Here is a 20337-nt window from a genome sequence, read left to right as displayed (position 1 = left end):
GCTAAAGAAGTCTTCAGAGCCTTGAAGGCCTCTAGCATCGGAGCAGTCCAATAGACGGTTTTGATAGTGGAAGTTTGTTTGCCAGATAGCGCGTCCATCAGGGGTTCCTGAACAGCGGTGGCGGAAGGCAGATGGCAACGATAGTAATTGGTGGTGCCGAGGAAACAGTGTAGCCCTCTTGTCTTTGTTGACCTCGACACCATTGGAGTTCAAGGTCTGGAGGATCGTAGACATATGATTTTCTTGTTCCTCTGCTGAGCTGCTAAAAACGAGAATGTCATCCAGATAAGCAAAGCAAAACTCGAACTGTCACAAGATAGAATCAATGAAATGTTGCCACGTTTGTGCCTCATTCTTTAGGGCGAATGGCATGAAGTGGTATTGGAATAAACTGAGCGGCGTGATAATAGCCATTTTAGGAATGTCTTCCAGCACCACGGGAATCTGGAGGTAGGCGCATTTTCGGTCAGTAACACTGAAAATTGTGGCGCCCGATAACATTTGAGTGAAGTCATTGATGTTCAGCACTGGGTAATTGTCCATGACGGCACGAGCGTTTAAGCGTCTGTAATCGCCACGCATTGGAAAAGATCTGTTGTGTTTGGAGACAAGGTGGATTGGTGAAGGCCAGTTGCTGTCTGAAGGTTGCAAAACACCTGCCGCCAAAAGTTCATTAATCTGCTGCCGGGCCGTGCGCAACTTGATAGGGTTGAGGCGTCGGACCTTATGCCTAATAAGAGGGCCGGCAGTGGTAACTATCTTGTGTGTCGGTCCGTCAGTGATGGAAGAAACTGAGAACTGCACATGAGATTGGTTATGTCCTGGCACCGAATATTCGCATGAGTAGGGCGTGATGAGGTGTAGCCATCAGTGCGAGTGGGGAAGGGTAACTCAAAAGTCACGTCTCTTACGGGAGCGCGGTGTGCGCTTGTGTGGAGGGGGTGGGTGCACACACAGCACCCAGTGAAGGGGATGGGCGGCGACTGTCCGTTGTTAACCGTGCACTGGACAACCGGCATGGGCGAGAGCAGTGCTGGCATCACATGTGGGGCCACAATTGGCGCTGGGTCATGTGGCCAGTAAGTGACAGAGAGGGAATGTTTATCAACATGCACGGTAGCTGTCCAAGAGGTGGACGTGGTCGCAATGCGCACATAACTGCCATTAGCATCACTGTTTGAAACACACGGCACTTGATGAGGCGAGTGCGACGGGGGGGTTGGAACGTCACACGCAAGTAAAGTTTGTGGATTAACCTGGCGAGAGTTCGAGCTAGGCTCAGCTGATCAATCTTGTTTAGGTGGTGGCGTTATGGACTGCAGTTTCAGAAGCGAGGTACGAGCTGTGACAAGCTTGCTGTAAATGGATGCAATGCAGCGAAAGACTTCCCATGTGGCCGCACGTAAAGGCCTCCCCGGTTTGTCCGACAAACAGGTCCCAGGTGCTGTCTGTGGATGACACTGTCGTTGATCCAGATGCTGTCGCCTATCTTGTTTCAGAGGAAACCATTCAGTGTGCAAGATCCGGGCAATTGCAGATGGTGGGATTATTGGTAGTTGGGAGCTCCAATGTTAGGCGCGTTATGGGGCCCCTTAGAGACTTGGCTGACAAGAAGGGTAAGAAAACCAATGTGCTCTCCATGTGCATACCGGGTGGAGTCATTCCAGATGTGGAAAGGGTCCTCCCGGGTGCCATGAAGAGCACAGGGTGCAGCCAACTGCAGGTGGTTGATCACGTCGGTACCGAGGATGTGTGTCACTTTGCATCAGAAGAGATTCTCTCTGGTTTTGAGTGGCTAACAGAAATGGTAAAGGCTGCCAGTCTTGCTTGCAAAATGAAAGCAGAGCTGGCCATTTTCAGCATAGTTGACAGGACCAATTGCAGACCTCTGGTACAGAGCCAAGTGGAGGGCCTGAATCAGCGGCTCAGACGGTTCTGCAACCGTGTAGGCTGCAGATTCCTTGACTTGCGCCAAAGGGTGGTTGGGTTTCGGGTTTTGCTGAATAGGTCAGGTGTCCACTAGACGCAGGAGGCGGCTACACGGGTAGCAGGGGCCGCGTGGCATGGACTGGGCGGTTTTTTAGGTCAGAGGGTCTCGGGAAAACAGAAGAAGGGCTACAGTCACAAAGGGTGCAGGCTAAACACAGGGAGAACATAGATACAGGAACCATTGTTATAACAGTTGTAAACTGTCGTTGCAGTGTTGGGAAAGTACCAGAGCTCCAAGCACTAGTAGAAAGCACTGATGCTCAACTCATTATAGGCACTGAAAGCTGGCAAAGCTGAATATAAGCTCAGCCGAAATTTTTGCGAAAAACCTCACGGTGTTCCGAAAGGATAGGCTAAACATGGTTGGCGGTGGTATGTTTGTTGCTGTCAGAAGTAGTTTAACTTGTCGCGAAATTGAAGTAGATACTTCCTGTGAGTTAGTATGGGCAGAGGTCATTGTTGACAACCGGAATTGGATCCTTTTACTGACCCCCCAATTCAGATGACACTGTTGCTGAAAGGTTCAAAGAAAACTTGAGTTTTATTTCAAACACATACCCGACTCATACCATTATAGTTGGTGGTGACTTCAATTTACCCTTGATATGTTGGCAAAAATACATGTTTAATTCCTGTGTTTAATTCCAGAGGTACACATAAAATATAATCCGAAATTGTGCTAAACGCGTTCTCTGAAAATTATTTCGAGCAGTTAGTTCATGAGCCCACGTGAATAGTAAACAGTTGTGAAAACACACTTGACCGCTTAGCAACAAATAACCCTGAGTTAATAACAAGCATCAAAACTGATTCAGGGATTAGTGAACACAGGGTTGTCGTAGTGACATTGAATATTGTAATCCCAAAATCGTCAAAAAATAAGTGAAAAATATACCTATTCAAAAAAGCAGATAAAAATTCAGTTGATGCCTTCCTGAGAGACAATCTCCACTCATTCCAAATATACCAGATGTGGTTTAAATTCAAAGAAATAGTATCGGCAGCAGTTGAGAGATTTATACCATATAAATTAACAAATGGTGGAGCTGATCCTCCTTGGTACACAAAACGGGTTAGAACACTGTTGCAGAAACAACCAAACAAACATGCCAAATTTAAACAGATGCAAAATCCCCAAGATTGGCAATCTTTTACAGAAACTCGAAATTTAGTGCGGACTTCAATGTGTGATGCTTGTAACAGTTTCCACAACGAAACTTTGTCTCGAAACCTGGTAGAAAATCCAAACAGAGTCTGGTCGTATGTGAAGTATGTTAGCGGCAAGAAACAATCAATGCCTTCTCTGCGTGATAGCAATGGAGATACTATCGAAGACAGTGCTGCCAAAGCAGAGTTACTAAACACAGCCTTCTGAAATGCCTTCACAAAGGAGGACGAAGTAAATATTCCAGAATTCGAATCGAGAACAGCTGCCAACATGAGTAACGTAGAAGTAAATATCCTTAGAGTAGTGAAACAACTTAAATCACTTAATAAGAGCAAGTCTTCTGGTCCAGGCTATATACCAATTAGGTTCCTTTCGGAGTATGCTGATGCATTAGCTCCATACTTAACAATCATATACAACCATTCGCTCAACGAAAGATCAGTACCCAAAGACTGGAAAGTTGCACAGGTCACAACAACATTCAAGAAAGGTAGTAGGAGAAATCCACTAAATTACCGGCCTATATCATTAACGTCAATATGCAGCAAGATTTTAGAACATATATTGTGTTAGAACATTATGAATTACCTTGAAGAAAACGGTCTATTGACACACAGTCAACATGGGTTTAGAAAACATCTTCCCTGTGAAACACAACCAGCTCTTTATTCTCATGAAGTGTTGAGTGCTATTGACAAGGGATTTCAGATAGATTCCGTATTTCTGGATTTCTGGAAGGCTTTTGGCACTGTAACACACAAGCGGCTCATAGTGAAATTGCTTGCTTATGGAATATCGTCTCAGTTATATGACTGGATTTGTGATTTCCTGTCAGAGAGGTCACAGTTTGTAGTAATTGATGGTAAGTCATTGAGTAAAACAGAGGTGATTTCTGGCATTCCCCAAGGTAGTGTCATAGGCCCTTTGCTGTTCCTTATCTATACAAACGATTTTGGAGACAATCTGAGTAGCTGTCTTTGGTTGTTTGCAGATGACGCTGTCGTTTATCCACTAATAAAGTCATCGGAAGATCAAAACAAACTGCAAAAAGATTTAGAAAAGGTATCTGAATGGTGCGAAAATTGGCAGTTGACCCTAAATAATGAAAAGTGTGAGGTAATCCGTATTAGTGCTAAAAGGAACTCGTAAACTTCGGTTACACGATAAATCAGTCTAATCTAAAAGCTGTAAATTCAACTAAATACCTTGGTATTACAATTATGAACAACTTAAATTGGAAGAAACACATAGAAAATGTTGTGGGGAAGGCTAGCCAAAGACTGTGTTTTATTGGCAGGACACTTAGAAAATGTAACAGACCTACTAAGGAGACTGCCTACACTACACTTGTCCATCCTCTTTTAGAATACTGCTGCGCGGTGTGGGATCCTTACCAGATAGGACTGACGGAGTACATCGAAAAAGTTCAAAGAAAGGCAACATGTTTTGTATTATTGCAAAAGATGGGAGAGAGTGTCACAGAAATGATACAGGATTTGGGCTGTACATCATTAAAAGAAAGGCGTTTTTCATTGTGACGGAATCTTCTCACGAAATTCCAATCAGCAACTTTCTCCTCCGAATGCGAAAATATATAGTTGACACCGACCTACATAGGGGGGGAACAAACACCACGATAAAATAAGGGAAATCAGAGCTCGTACAGAAAGGTATAGGTGTTCATTCTTTCCTTGCTCTGTACGAGATTGGAATAATAGAGAATTGTGAAGGTGGTTCGATGAACCCTCTGCCAGGCACTTGAATCTGATTTGCAGAGTATCCATGTAGATGTGGATGTAGATGTCGATTGTTTGAGCTTCTCGTTGTCCTGGCGGAGTTGCGTTGCCGAGTCGTATTCTGACAGTAGGTCGGTAACGCAGGTCACAATGTTGCCCGCAAGGGCGGAGCACTCGCACATGATATCGTATGTTGCGGTGGAAACAGAGCGTTGGACATAGAGCCGAATAAATCATTTAAGAATGCTATTGTTTTGTCTCCCAAATATTTATAATTAGTATAGAATTTATATTTTTTTATATGTCAACAATAGAATTTAAGTTACGAAACAATTATTGATTTCACCCTATAACGAAAGATACTAACTAGGAATAGTTGAAATAAATTAGAAAATCAGTTACATACATAAAACTAAGTGCAAAATTAGATCTGGTGTTATATCTTTAAAACTGAGGGCCAATCTTTCTCTTTTATGAAAATTCAGATTATATTCATGTATGTTAATAGTAATTAATTCAAAAATGGAAAAAAAAAAAATGAATTTTTAGGAGGCAGATGGCAAAACAAGAGGGGAAGTAAACATATCCCAGCTTGCTTCGTCACAAACTTTTTGAGCTTTCTGTCAAAAACGTTAAACAACCACCTTTCTTTATATGGGATGAACATTAATAAAACTGACAAACTGCAGGGATGGATTCCTGACTGGAAATGGATGAAAAAAGTCCCTATAAACATGTGTCCAGAATTGGACAATGTGTGTGAAACAACAACAAATTGTCCCAGAACACAGTACTAACAGCACACTTTGTCAATCACCTAATGGTGTGTGGCAGAGGGTACATTTGATACCACTGTGTGATCCCTCCAACCCTGTTCCACTCGCAAATAGTGCATGGGATGAATGATTGTCGGTAAGCCTGTGTCTTGGTTCTAATTTCTCAAATTTTCTCCTCATGGTCCATATGCGAGGTGTATGTGGTGGGAGGTAATATGTTGTCCAACTCCTGAAAAGAGCTGTCCTGAAATTTCAATAGTAACTCTCTCGGTGATGCACAAAAACTCTCTTCTAACTTCTGCCAGTGGAGTTAGTTTAGCATCTCCGTAATGCTCTCTTGCCACCTAAACGATCCCATGATGAAGAAACGTACCACTCTCCGTTGGATCTTCTCTATCTCCTCTATCAGTCCTACCTGATAGGGATCCCACAATAATGACCAATACTCAAGAATCAGGTGAACAAGTGCCTTATAAGCCACTACTTTCATGGATGCGTTACAGTTCCTTAAGATTCTTCTGATGAATCTGAGTCTGGTATCTGCGTTTCCCACCATCTGTTTTATGGGGTCATTCCCCTAATGGTCGCTCTGGGTAGTTAAGCCTAGATATATTGTGGCAGATGCTGTCTCCAGCTGTTTGTAATCAATAGTGTATCTGTACAGTAGAGGATTTCTTTTCCTGTGTATGCGCCATGTGTTAGATTTATTGACATTTTCATAATCAGCTGTCATAGCGTGCACCATTCGTCAGTCCTTTGCAGGTCATTCTGCAAATTCTTACTATCTTCTGGCGTTGCTAGTTTGGTATAGACAACTGCATCATCTGCAAATAGCCTTAAAGAGCATCCGATGCTTTCTGCTAGATCATTTATATATACTGCAAACAGCAACAGACCTATCACACTTCCGTGTGGTACTCCGGATATTAACTTTACATCTCTTGATTTTGTTCCGTTAAGAGCGACATGTTAAATTCTGTCTGCAAGAAAGTCTTGAATCCAGTCACAAGTCTGCTTCGATACTCCATAAGCTCAATTTTTTTTCATTAAATGGCTATTTTGGACAGTGTCAAACACGTTACTGAAATCAAGGAAAATGACAGCAACCTTAGTGCCATTGTCCAGTGTGCTGTGGATCTCGTGGAGGAACAGAGCGAGCTGAGTTTTGCAGGGTCTCTGTTTGTGGAATCAATGTTTATTTTTATAGAGATGTTCATTTTCCAAAAATATCATAATTCTTGAGCGTAAAACATGTTCTGTAATTCTACAACAGACTGATGTCAACAGTATAGGTCTATAACTGTCTGGATCTGTCTTTACAGCCTTTCTTAAAAACAGGAATGACCTGCGCTTTTTTCCAGTCATTAGGTATCTTTCATTGCTCAAGCAATCTACAATAAATTGCTGCTAGAAGGCGAGCAAGTTCTTTCACATAATCTTCATAGAATGTTATAGGTATCTCATCTGGTCCTGACACCTTTCCACTACTAAGTGATTGTAGCTGCTTTTCAATTCTGCGATCAGTTATCTCAGTCTCTACCATTTTGACATTCATATGATGATTGAGAGGAGGGAAAGTGTTAAGATCTTCCACGGTGAAACAACTTCGGAAAACCGAATCCAGTATTTCAGCCTTCTCTCTGTTATCTTCAGTTTCGGTGCCAGTGTGGTCACTGAGAGAATGAATAGATGATTTTGACCCACTTACTGATTTAACATATAACCAAAATCTCTTAGGGTTTTTGCTCAGGTCGGTTGACAATGTCTTACTTTCAAAATCATTACTTACTGGTCATCTTCTGATGGAGTGTCTGGGTCTTATCAGATACTGTTATTTATCCACTCAGGATCATGTCTTTCATCTTGTGGAGTATCACCAGGTGGAGGAATTGCACTGTAATGTGTTTTCTGAGGGACAAATAAAATGTGTTCAGTACAGGTGACTAGAAAGTGAGTGCGTGAACAAGAAGAAAAAGGAAAAGATGAAAGCGAGTGCCTGTCATTCCTTTAATGTACACTGGTACTAACCAGGAAGAGAAAGTGATTTTCACCCTGTCTGCAAAATTAGAGACATCTTGGGCTCCATAAAATATCCCGTAGGACTGTGAACACAAAGTGTGTCTTGCATTACATGTTTTAAGACCACCAATACATTGGCCACACACAGCTCATGTTAGAGAGGTGAGTAGAACATGCCAGGAACTTCCACCTCAGCTGCACACACAAGTCAGCATTGGTGGAGCACATTTGTGTTGAGGGACACACATTCAATTTTGAAGACACAAAGATGTTATGTCATGCCAGGAACTTAAGAGTTTTCTGTAATCAAGGAACAAACATAAATAAGAGAGCATGAAAACCTAGTGAAGAGACAGAGCAGCTTCCATCTCAGCTGAACTTAGGATGATGTAGCATAAATATTGGACACTGGTGTTCACTGATTAGTGCTCGGACAGTAATAGATGGGACACATTGCTGCCCAAGGCTAGGCACACTAACACCTCTACCCCTCCTGCTCTGACACTTACTTCCAAGCTGTAGTAATGAACTCTGACAGTGACATGGAGCTGTCACAGTTGTTGGAGATTGATCCCTACCTCCAGCCCTCACTGCCAGTGGTGCTGCAATCTACAAGCTGTCTTCACAAGAAGTACTCTGGAGAAAAGCACACCCCCGGAGCTCACAACATGTCACCTGACAGGACCCCGTGATCTTCGATCAGCTATAATCATGCACCAGCTGCGCAGAACTCTCATTCTCTTGTGCTCCAGCTCAGTTGAATGTTCTCTTTACCAGCTGCTATCTGTTGACAAATTTAGCTGTGATCTTGGACTCCGTATGGAGTTTAATATTGCCCAGCTATCTTCTGTTTGTGTGACATCAGACTTGTATGTTTTTGTCTTTCCAGTTTGTTTCTACTGTATCAGTGTAAAAAGCCAAATAAATTGTGCTCACAACAGCAGACATCTACATGAGCATTCATCACTGACTTGCTTAGTGCAACTCGAGGAGGTGGGAGACATATTCCGGAATGGATAAATAATGGAATTCGGCAGGAGCTGGAGACTTTGCCAAAAAATTACATGCAAGAAACTTGAAACGTTGCTGTGAAATGAACATATTGAGTCATCAGTGAAAAGTGACAGTTGTACACAAGTTACCCTCTGTCACATACTGTAAGCTGGCTTGTGGAGTAAATATGTAAGTTTACTTTCAAAGCAACAGCTCAAAAAACTCTTCTTATCTTAAAAGTTGCTTTCTGATACAATGTAATGTATGGGAGTTACAGTCATAATTGTCGTGCACCCAAAAAACCATTTCAGCAACACCACTGCAAAAGTAAAAGAAAAGAAATCCTGTTGAAGATTAGTGATAGTGCTACTTCTTATATATTTACTTTGTAACTGTAAGATATAACACGAACGTTGATAAAGTAAACTGGATTATTTCCCTTAGATTTCATCATTACTGTTGTTGCATTTATAAATTTTTTTCTGCTTTTAGGAGAAAAAGGATTGTAAAGATGATTTGTTAAATGAAGTGGAATATGATGATGATGACCTGGACTTACCAGTCATGAGAATGGATGTGTTGGGTGTTGATCATAGTGCAATAATGAAAAAGGTAATTTTAAAACAAATTTGTCATTTTTTTCTAAAGAGTTACTCATTTTCACAAAAAATTATGATATTGTTAAGCTCATTTCATACTACATAATCTGCACAATAATATAAAAAATGAAGCTGCAGGTGAATGGACATGATAGATAACATGTTATAGTTAATGTGCATAAAATTAGATGCAGCTGAGGATAAAAACAGAAACTTAAAGTGGTTAATAATGAGTGTTTGAGTTGATGCTTGCTCTATTATAGTAATTGAAAAGTGTAGAATGTAGAATGATGTAAAAATATGTACTGAGTAACGTAAGATAGGAAAATTTCTTATGCTGATTCATATAAAAATAGATTCAGGACAGACATAAGAGGAACTTCTTATTCCTATAGTGGCATTATTTCAGATCCATTGTTGAGCGCGATTTGTTGATTCCGTGAATAAATATGGCAACCAGTTGACAGCACCTGGTTATTGTATTTCTTCATGTATTTAGCCACGGCTAAAACCGAAACTATCACAAATTTGTTGATTTTCTTTTTAAGAAGTCCACTAAACTTTTTTTTTTACGACATTGAGAACTTGGAAGAATGCCAAAGATTTATTTCACGGACGTAAATTTTTTATTTCGTTTTTTCGTGTTGGTAAATGCAATACGAACAATACCAGTGCAGTTTTTGGTGGGAAAAGCGATGTCATTGATTGTTTCAAGCATTTTGAAGCTCATATGAAGTAGGCGATACTGAGAAACACCCAAACGTACAAGAGAATGTGGTATTGAGCACTTCAGTTTACATCCCCTCAACTGAAGCATGCGATTCCCATCAACACCTGAACAATAAAGGAAAATGGTATTGTACACTTCAATTGACCTATAATATGCCTCAAATGAAACAGGTCAATCCAATCAACCCTTTGACATACAAAACAATACAAGAAAATATTACCGAACACGTATTTTAACCTATATCATATCGCATATCTGTTTAGCACTACCATCGCCCACTATTAACGGGCGAACTGGCTGCCAGCAATTCAGTTGTCGAGAACAGTTGTCGCATCTTCGAAATGGAGTCAACTGAAGAGTCCGATACTCACTCTCTTCTTCTTCTTCTTCTTCTTCTTCTTCTTCTTTTTATTCCTTTTTTTTAGTCCGGCATGTTGTTGACATCATGGCTAAAAGCAGACGGGTGGTATCCAATGCTTCAGTTATAAGTAATTTTCGCTGCATGATATCCAATGTCGGAGTACCGTCAAACTTTTTTTTTTAGAAAAAAAGCACTGGTCCCATGTGACCTGAACAGAGTGCAGGTAATTCCTTTTTACAAAAAGGTTAAAAGATAGGGTGCACAGAATTACAGACCAAGATCACTGATACATTGCAGAGACATAGGGCACGTAGTAAGTTCAACTGGTAGGAAATTTTGTGGAGGAAAGTAAGTGTCCATCAGTAAATCAGCACAGATTTGGGAGAAACCACTTGTGTGTGTAATGGTTTGCTTTGTTGAGACTGCAACTCAATGGATCATCTTTACAGTAATTAGCATTCTATCTTTACAGTAATTAGAAATCTATCCTTTTTCTAGTATTCGGGATTTCCAATCTGGAGTTTCCATTGTTCATATTACCATTTCTACTTCACTTAATCGTTTTTCTGCTTTTGTATGGAGTAATTTTGGCGGTGTGTCAGTTTTCCATCTGAAGTCATCATTCTTCATTTAGCTCTGTTATCCTTGTGAGCAGTTTCTTTCAGATTTTCAGTTGACTCTGTTTCATGATCTCAATAGTAACTCAGTTTGCTTCATTTGCTCACCACTATCACTATAAATTGCTCCTGATATTCATCATCATCATCAGCAGCAGCAGCATCATAATCTTCATCCAGAGTAATATCTTTGTTGTGTTGCAGTGTGAATTATACCTTTTTTTGTGCCTGAAGCTGATAGATAGTTTGTCTCATAAACAATCATGAGGATCTTAAGAACTGAAGCAGCACACAAAATTTTCATTTATGTACTGTGCATTTCAGGACTTGATTGTCATATGGATGAAGACAACTTCTCACTTTCCAACATGTAGCTAATATTCTATTGTGTTTATACAGAATTCACTAACATTCTGAGGTAATTTCTGCTTTAAGAGATTTAACAGTTTATAAATATGATTTTTGTCCTAAGGAAATATTTACTGTACAGCCTGATAAAGATTTCAGTTAGTAATAAAAATACCCAACATTTATTACAACTTTCTCTTAGTATGAGTGTATCAGTTAAGATTCATGAATGGCACAAATGAGACTAATTATCTGAAATGAGAAAGTGTCATTAGTGATTTTTTTACTGTTTTTATACTGTTATAACAACTTCTAAAAGTATTTGTGTTATTTTCAGTCTTTTGAATGTTGTTGCATTTTACAGATAGTGAGGTCAATGAAAAAAGCAAAAGCATCTCATAGATTTGAGTGTCCTGAAAAGCCATTGGGCACTCTTTCAGAAAGTGATACAGATCAGAATATTGCATATCTAACTCCAAAGCAACAAAGATTGGAATTAAGTAAATTTCTAACACAACGGAAGAATCTTAAAAACAAGACTCGCACAAGGTCCAATGTGGATTTGGACATGTTGGATGAGGATAACGTCACTCACAACAGTTCCTTCAGTCAGTTTTTGGATGATGATAAAGAGGAACAAGATTTTATTGAGTATGATGATTCTTATTTAAGAAGACACTGAATTGTAAGTGCTCAAAAGATGTTGCTCCATGTACAAGGAATAATAATCAAATAAAATTAATGTCTTAAAAGTTATTGGGCTGTTGAAAATTGATATTTTCAGTGTGGTGCTGTAATAGCAATCTTACAGTGAATGCTGTACTTATATTTAATTTGACTTCTATGTTGTATACCTAGCTGTTATTGGCATGACGTAGCTTAGTGAGTGGTGCATATGGCAGTAGGTTCTTGGCAAAGTTTAATATGTGGTTGATGAATTGTGTATATAAGCAACAGCTGTTATAGTTAACAAATATTGTAACGATGTTGCCTTTAGTGAAAGCATAAAACAATCATTTCCAGTGTAATCCATGTATCAGAAGCGTCAGTCCTTATTTGAAATTAACACTGTTCCTTGATAAATACATCATACATCATTCAGTTGTAAAGAAGAGAAAAATTGGAGTTACTGATTAAGTAAAATGGAGTGTAGAATTCAATGATTGGGAGCATACAGGTTTCCGACATAACATCAAACAGGAACGGAAGAAAGCTGTCCTCGTTGGGCCACAACAGTCAGTAAGTGCATCATTGTCTCAAAAGAAATAAATAAGGTATTCCATAATCTGAAATAATAGTATTGCAATAAATGGAACACTTACTTTATTTAGTTTCACTTCATAAAATAGTATTCAAGTAGATGTAGATCAGTAGTGTAGAAAATAAATCCTTGATCTTTCAGAACTGATGGTCTACTTTCCTAAACAAGGAATATGCTGGAAAAAGAAAAAAAGAAAAAAAAGAATGAATTGCAGGACAATTACTTTCACAACCATGAGGAATTCCACAGTTAATGGTGTTATACCAAAGAAGACACTGGATGAAACTACCGCAGGAATTGCATGGACAAATTGTCATTTTATTGTATTCTTGTCAGGTCTGCAGCAGGCTCGTACAGTCACTCTGGCACAATACTTGAGCAGTGCATCTGGTTGCGATCTCCAGGTGAGAACGCAGTTTGGTAAATCTTAATGGAACTGAATCCTGCTGTGAATGGCAGGAATCAAGTGCGGTGAGATTTAGCAAACAGCATTCTCACATGAAGATGGTGGCTAGATGGACTGCTAAAATACTGTGTCGACATAATTAACTGATTCCTGCTGTGAACTGTGGCGTTTTTATACTGAAGATTGTGACAAGGTGGGCCACAGTAATATTGTGTTGAAGCGACTATATGATCCATTTGTAGGCTCAACAAGAATATAGTGAATTAATACATTGGGAAAGTCTATGTTGTCACATAGAGTGCCATTTTACGTATTGACACAGTGCCAGTAATAGTGAAAACAACAGGTCTCATTTTCTTTTTTATGTTGTAATACCAAGAGTTGATAATTTGATCAGACATTTATTCTCTTGGCAGATTTATATTAGTCTGCAAGAGCCTCAAGAATGTTTTGCACTACTCTCATGACTGGGACAATTTGTGTTTTTTATGGAAAACATCTTTCTTTGTATGCCTTGAACTTTAGGAAATCACTGTGAACAGGTACCTGCATAACCTACATTTTCAGTGCAGTTCAGCAGAGGCAGTTGGAATGACTGTGTCACCACAGACGCTATGCAACCATCTCCGCTTGATCAATTTAGGCCTCTAGGCATCCCTTATGAACAACAGTACTGCATGTACTGTGGTATATGAAGAAGTGGGCAAGGGAAGACCTGGACTGGAATGTGGATTAATGGCATCAATTTCTCTTCACCAAAGGAAGCGGTATTTGCCTGACACCTGATGATTGTCATAATGACTGTAGAGGTGGCCAGCTACCAGTGCACACTTCAGGCATGCATTTCCATGAGAGCAACAGGGAGATGGGTTAGTCATGCTTTATGCTTGTATGATGTGTGAATATCAGAAACCTCTACATCTGCAACTACACCTACATACATACTATGCAAGCCACTGTATGGTGTGTGGTGGAGGGTACCTTGTACCACTACTAGTCTTTTGCTTTCCTGTTTCACTCGCATGGCAGTCATTTGAATTGATACAAACCAAGATGCCTGTTAACCACCAAAATGTGCTGGGATTCTTTGTCCACCTGTATTTGCAAGTACACATCTGCTAGGTCCAACTTCGAAAAATATGTGCCTGGGCACAGGTTGTCAAAAAGATCTTCCGGTCGGGGTAAAGGAAAAGTTGCAATCACTAGTTGTGGATTTACTGTTGCCTTGAAGTCCACACAAAGTCTCAATTTTCCCGAAGGTTTTGGCAAAATTACTAAGGGTGATGCCCAGAGAGAAGCCTGCACACTTTCAATTACACCTTGTGATTCAAAATCGTGTAATGTTTTTGCAACCTCATCATGCAATGCGTGGGGAACATTGCACGCGCTGAAAAATTTTGGTTGCGCGTTTACTTTCAGTTCCAAATGTGCTTTATAGTTCTTAGCGCAACTGAGGCCCGGTGCAAAAATGTCTGGAAATTCTTCACATAGACGAGAAACACTGTCTGAAGGCGCAGTCTGGTTCACTGATAGGACCTGATTCACTATAGACAAGTTAAACAACTGAAATAAATCGAAACCAAACATGTTCACTGCAGAAGAAGAACGAAGGACATAAAATGACACAAGTTTTGTTTGTCCTTTGTATGTTGCAAGAAGGCTGCACTGTCCTAACAGAGGGATCTCTTGACCTGAATAGCTAATTAATGTAACATTTGCGGCACACAACGGAGGTGTGCCCAGCTGTTTGTAAGTGTCTTGATTGATCGGTAAAACTGCAGCTCTGGTATCGAGCTGGAATGGTATCACTTGGCCGTTAATGTCCAAGTCTACGAAAAGTTTATTTTCCTGCTGACGACAAGAGCAGCTGTCCCGTGCAACGTGAACTGACACTGGTACAAAATCACTTGCGACTTGACGAGAGTTCTGGCGATGTCGACGCCACTATTTGTGGGACGAACACAGTCACTGTTAGAGAGAGTGGTACTGGGCGGAGTGGAATGAACGACATGAATTTCCATGGGCGAAGTTTCGCGAGCCTGAGTATCCTTGGTTCAATTCTGATTCCGGCGCAAAGAAAACGGCCTGGAATGTTTTTGAGCTTCCAATTTGAGCTTTTTCTAGCAAACACTCTGAACATGTCATTTTTTGTTACAGTAAAAGTAAATAGCTTGGCGTGACGGGCAATTCTCACGCGAATGTTTAGTAGCGCACCACGGGCATGATTTGAGCACTGCATTTGCTTGCCGGCGTGGCACACGTGGCTGAGAGCCTGACAGCAGCGGCGGGGCCGGATGCGAGGGCTGTTTACTGCTCCGTGCAGCTCGCCCTGCGGGCCGGTTAACCTGATACACGGCTGGTGAAGTTTCAAATGATACCTGAGCAAAGTCAAGTGTGCCCTGCCGATCCAATATGTCCATCACTTGTTGAAGGGAGGGATTGACTAATTTCAAAATCTGTTCCCTTATACAAACATCAGAAACGTTCTGTGCAATTGCATCACATACCATAGTATCTGAATATGGGAGTCCACATTGACACTAAAAAGCACAATCCCTAGTAAGGCCTTGCAAGGTCGCAACCCACTCCCGATTAGTCTGACCTGCCGTACGTTTTGTACGAAAGAAGGTATACCGTTTCACAACTACATTGACTGATTGTTTGAAATATGCATCTAATGCAGACAAAATTTCTTCATAGGACAGAGTTGCTACGTCGCGTCGGGGAAATAATTTGACTATCACACGGTAGGTTTGCACACCGACGGATGACAAAAGAAAAGGCTGCTGCTCGTTACCTTGAATTCTGTAGGCGGCAAGATGGAATCCAAATTGGCGTGACCACTCTATCCAGCTTTCTAGTGCAGCATCAAAAGGTCTGAAGGTCAGTGCAACTGCATGTTGTGGCTGCGTGAGCGGTGGAGCGGCGGCTGCCGCATCGTTTTGCATTGCACGTTGACCCTGGACGAGCTGTCCAAGGGCATCCAGTAATGCCTGCGTCTGCTGATTCTGTAAGCGATAAAATTCGGACAGTACATCTGGAGATTGTGGCAAAGCCATTACACAATGAAATCGGGGCAGTCTCAACGACATATGTCAGTATAGTTAAGAACACCGTTTTTACTCCTCGTCACCAATTTTGTGTTAGCAGAAGAGCCAACACCATGTTATGAGTGGAGGCTGAAATGCACGCGTTTTTAGCTCACGCAGGCTGGCATGAGGAGGGAAGAACTATACTGACGTGAGGTCTGGAACATGACAAGGAATGAGAACTCAGAAAGCGGACGTAATTAGTTTGATACTTAACTTTAATTCATTAATGATGAATGTCGCTCTTGACGGTACATGATTCACAATATTATCTGTTCAGAATACATTCTTGAAGATAGTACTCATAGTAACTGAATATGGTGCCTTGCTAGGTCGTAGCAAATGATGTAGCTGAAGGCTATGCTAAACTGTCGTCTCTGCAAATGAGAGCGTATGTAGACAGTGAACCATCGCTAACAAAGTCGGCTGTACAACTGGGGCGAGTGCTAGGGAGTCTCTCTAGACTAGACCTGCCGTGTGGTGGCGCTCGGTCTGCAATCACTGATAGTGGCGACACGCGGGTCTGACGTATACTAACGGACCGCAGCCGATTTAAAGGCTGCCACCTAGCAAGTGTGGTGTCTGGCGGTGACACCACAATATTGTTTTTAGTTCTTTACTGTTTTAAGAGTTAGTTAGAAAATATACATTTTTCAGAGGACTGTAGCATTTACAAAAATCAAGTTAAAATGAAAATATTTTATTTCTTAACACGCATGATATAGTGGTTAATACATATTTTTTTTCCAAAGCAATTAATCATCATGAATTGACATGTCCTCTATGATTTGAGATGAAATTGGCCATATATAAAATCGTCTCCTCAGAAAATAAGTTAATCTTATCCATACATGTAAACACTTGTCAGATATTGTTTTAAGCATTTTAGCATACTGTTTCTGCTCCCCTACCATCCCAGATTTAATCCCATTTTGTTTCTCTTAATTGAGAGCTGAATAGAGGTAATAACATTGTAGAATTTTACTTTGACAATGCAAGCGGGTGTTATACTGAATGAATTTTGCTAATCGCCAAGTAAGGGGAAGAAGAAGAAACAAGAATTGCTAATTCTTGCAGGGAAAAGAATATCTTCATGCTAGAACTTTAAATATCGAAGAAAAAGATGGTTATGAGATCATCAGAACTTCCAGTAGCCCAGTATCACCTTATTCTAAGCAGAACTGCTAATTTGTATCATACCATCCACTTCAAGACCGCTGCTCTAAGTACCTATTTATTCTTACCCTCATCAAGACTCCTCACCAACACTGACTCAAACATATTTCACATTTTCATACTACCCCTCCCCCACTCCCTGCACACTTTTTCATTAACCTCCATCATATTTGTAATGGTCAGCATCCCATAAGAGTAACGATTGCATTTACCCCTAACCAACTTACTTAAACCTCCCCCTTATCTATGTTACTTATATAAATTTACTATAGATAATCCCCTCCCCACACACACATTCATTCACATCTATCAGCATACATCTAATGAACATACCTGTTCACCTGGCCACCTCAATAACTGATTACATTTTACAAGTCATTGTCATTCTGTATAACTGCTCCCCTTAAAGAAGCACACTTTCTTGCTCCCCACAAAAACGCATGATATTGCCATGATCCAAAAAAATTGTTCAGTGTGTTATATCACTTTTACTGCATGTTAGTTTACTATTTGTTTGTCCACATCTATATGTCATTAAGCATTTTTTTATTATTTCTCTTCTAGCTGTCGTAGTCCTTGTAAAGTCTCCGATGAAACTGTCATTTCTTTGTTATCACTTTTCAATGTTGCCATCTTTTATCCAAAGTTTATATTGTTACACTATGTACAAATATAGTAAGTACCCAAAAGTACCGGGTGATCAAAAAGGCAGTATAAATTTGAAAACTGAATAAATCACGGAATAATGTAGATAGAGAGGTACAAATTGACACACATGCTTGGAAGACATGGGGTTTTATTGGAACAAAAAAAAATACAAAAGTTCAAAAAATGTCTGACAGATGGTGCTTCATCTGATCAGAATAGCAATAATTAGCATAACAAAGTAAGACAAAGCAAAGTTGTTCTTTACAGGAAATGCTCAATATGTCCAGCATCATTCCTCAACAATAGTTGTAGTCGAGGAATAATGTTGTGAACAGCACTGTAAAGCATGTCTGGAGTTATGGTAAGGCATTGGCGTCAGATGTTGTCTTTCAGCATCCCTAGAGATGTCGGTTGATCACGATACAATTGCGACTTCAGGTAACCCCAAAGCCAATAATCGCACAGACTGAGGTCTGGGGACCTGGGAGGCCAAGCATGACGAAAGTGGCGGCTGAGCACACGATCATCACCAAACAATGGGTGCTAGAGATCTTTCACGCGTCTAGCAATATGGGGTGGAGCGCCATCCTGCATAAACATCGTACGTTCCAGCAGGTGTTTATCAGCCACGCTGGGGATGATGCGATTCTGTAACACATTGGCGTACTCTCACCTGTCACGGTAGCAGTTACAAAACCAGAATCACACATTTCCTCGAAGAAAAAAGGCCCAATAATGGTAGATGTGGTAAATCCAACACATACCATGATTTCCTCATCGTGCAATGGAGTTTCCACGACAGTTCTAGGTTTTTCGGTAGCCCGAATTCTGCAGTTGTGGGCGTTGAAAGACCCTTGGGGCGTGAAATGAGCTTCGTTGGTCTACAACACGTTACTCAACCAATCGTCATCTCCCACCATCTTTTGAAACGCCCACACTGCAAATGCCCTCCGCTCCACTAAATCGCCAGGTAACAGTTCATGATGCCAATGGATTTTGTATGGATAGCATCGGAGGGTACGCCTAAGTGCCAACCAAACAGTAGTGTATGGAATGCTGGTGCGACATGCAGTTGCATGAGCGCTGACTTCCCCGTGCATAGACGAACCTGCTACAGTCTCCATTTCTTCCTGAACTGTCTCAGCAGCAGTACGCCTTGTGCTCGGTCGGTCACTATGGGGTCTATCATCTAAACAACCCATGGCTTCGAACTTCGAAATCATTCTCGCCACAGCAGCATTTGTCAACGGACCCATTCAAATCCCCTTCCTATGGCGATAGGATCGCAACGCTGAACTAGCACATTCCCCATTCTGATAATACAGCTTCACTAAAAGTGCCTTTTCAGGTAACATCAACATGCTGCGACTGCTAACGCATCTGATTCTCTCTCATTACAGCTCCTTTTATACACAATTGTCAGGCGCAGTCACTGACATTTTGCTGTCCAGCGCCATCTGTCAGACATTTGGTGAACTTACTTTTTTTTCTTTTTTTCTTTCCCTAATAAAACCCCCCATGTCATTCCAAGCATGAGAGTGAATTTTTACCTCTCTATCTACATTATTCTGTGGTTTATTAAGTTTTCAAATTTATACTGACTTTTTGATCACCCGGTCCATTCATACACATGTATGATAAAACAAGAATTGACTGATAACATGTAAAATGAACAGTACTTGTTCTAAGAAATACTTTTTTCTGGTTCATGTTGATTCCTATCCTATGATGTCTCATAATTGTGTCCCTGTTACTGGAAACACAGAATCACTTTTATTTTTAACCTGTGTCCTAAATTATTCACTGATGAGGCTGATGTTGCTTCCAGTGTCAACCATTAACTACAACTTACTTTACCCTAAATTACATCTCTGATACCCCCTTTTTCAGTAGGTATCTTAAGGAATACTCCGACACGAATTCTTGGTTATTATACCTAACTTCTCTAAGTCTCTGCCTGTTCATTTGCACATGGTTTATTTACCACATCTTGTGAGGGAATATGAACATACCGTAATACTCAAATAATCCATGCATGTTTTTTCCCGAATTTAAAGACAAAAAACCAGGGTGCATGAATTATTCGAAACAAGGTTTTACTGCTCCGTCTCAACAATTGATCACAATATACTATTGCATTGTTGTGGGAAGAAAGTATGACATGAGCAAGAGCTGTATTCATGACCAGCGAAAAAACAAAACGTCAGGAATTTCATGGCCAAAAAGCAAAGCATCTGGACATTGAAAAAAGGCTCTGTGATTATGGACATGAGAAACTACAATACGGATGCGTAGTGACGAGTGAAATGTGCCTATTTAAAGCATTAGCTTTAGCCAAGAACTGGCCATCACCAGTTTTTCAACTGAAATGGATTAGGATTCCGGAGGAAAACCATTGCTCAATAGATTTCAGGTGATGAC

General features: G+C 40.6%; 1 protein-coding gene across 1 annotated transcript in view; it reads left to right on the top strand.

Moving 5' to 3' along the window:
- Positions 1–12372, top strand: part of LOC126484503 (putative ribosome-binding factor A, mitochondrial) — a 75509-nt gene extending 63137 nt beyond the window's left edge. The window contains exons 5-6 of the mRNA XM_050108040.1: positions 9174–9293; positions 11701–12372. Coding sequence (XP_049963997.1) covers positions 9174–9293; positions 11701–12018 — 438 coding nt within the window. The 3' untranslated portion in view covers positions 12019–12372. The remainder of the gene's footprint in view (positions 1–9173; positions 9294–11700) is intronic.
- Positions 12373–20337: the final 7965 nt, after the last annotated feature.

Source organism: Schistocerca serialis, chromosome 6, assembly GCF_023864345.2.
Source record: "Schistocerca serialis cubense isolate TAMUIC-IGC-003099 chromosome 6, iqSchSeri2.2, whole genome shotgun sequence".
NCBI classification, from domain to species: Eukaryota; Metazoa; Arthropoda; class Insecta; order Orthoptera; family Acrididae; genus Schistocerca; species Schistocerca serialis.
This window is presented reverse-complemented; position numbering and strand designations above follow the sequence as displayed.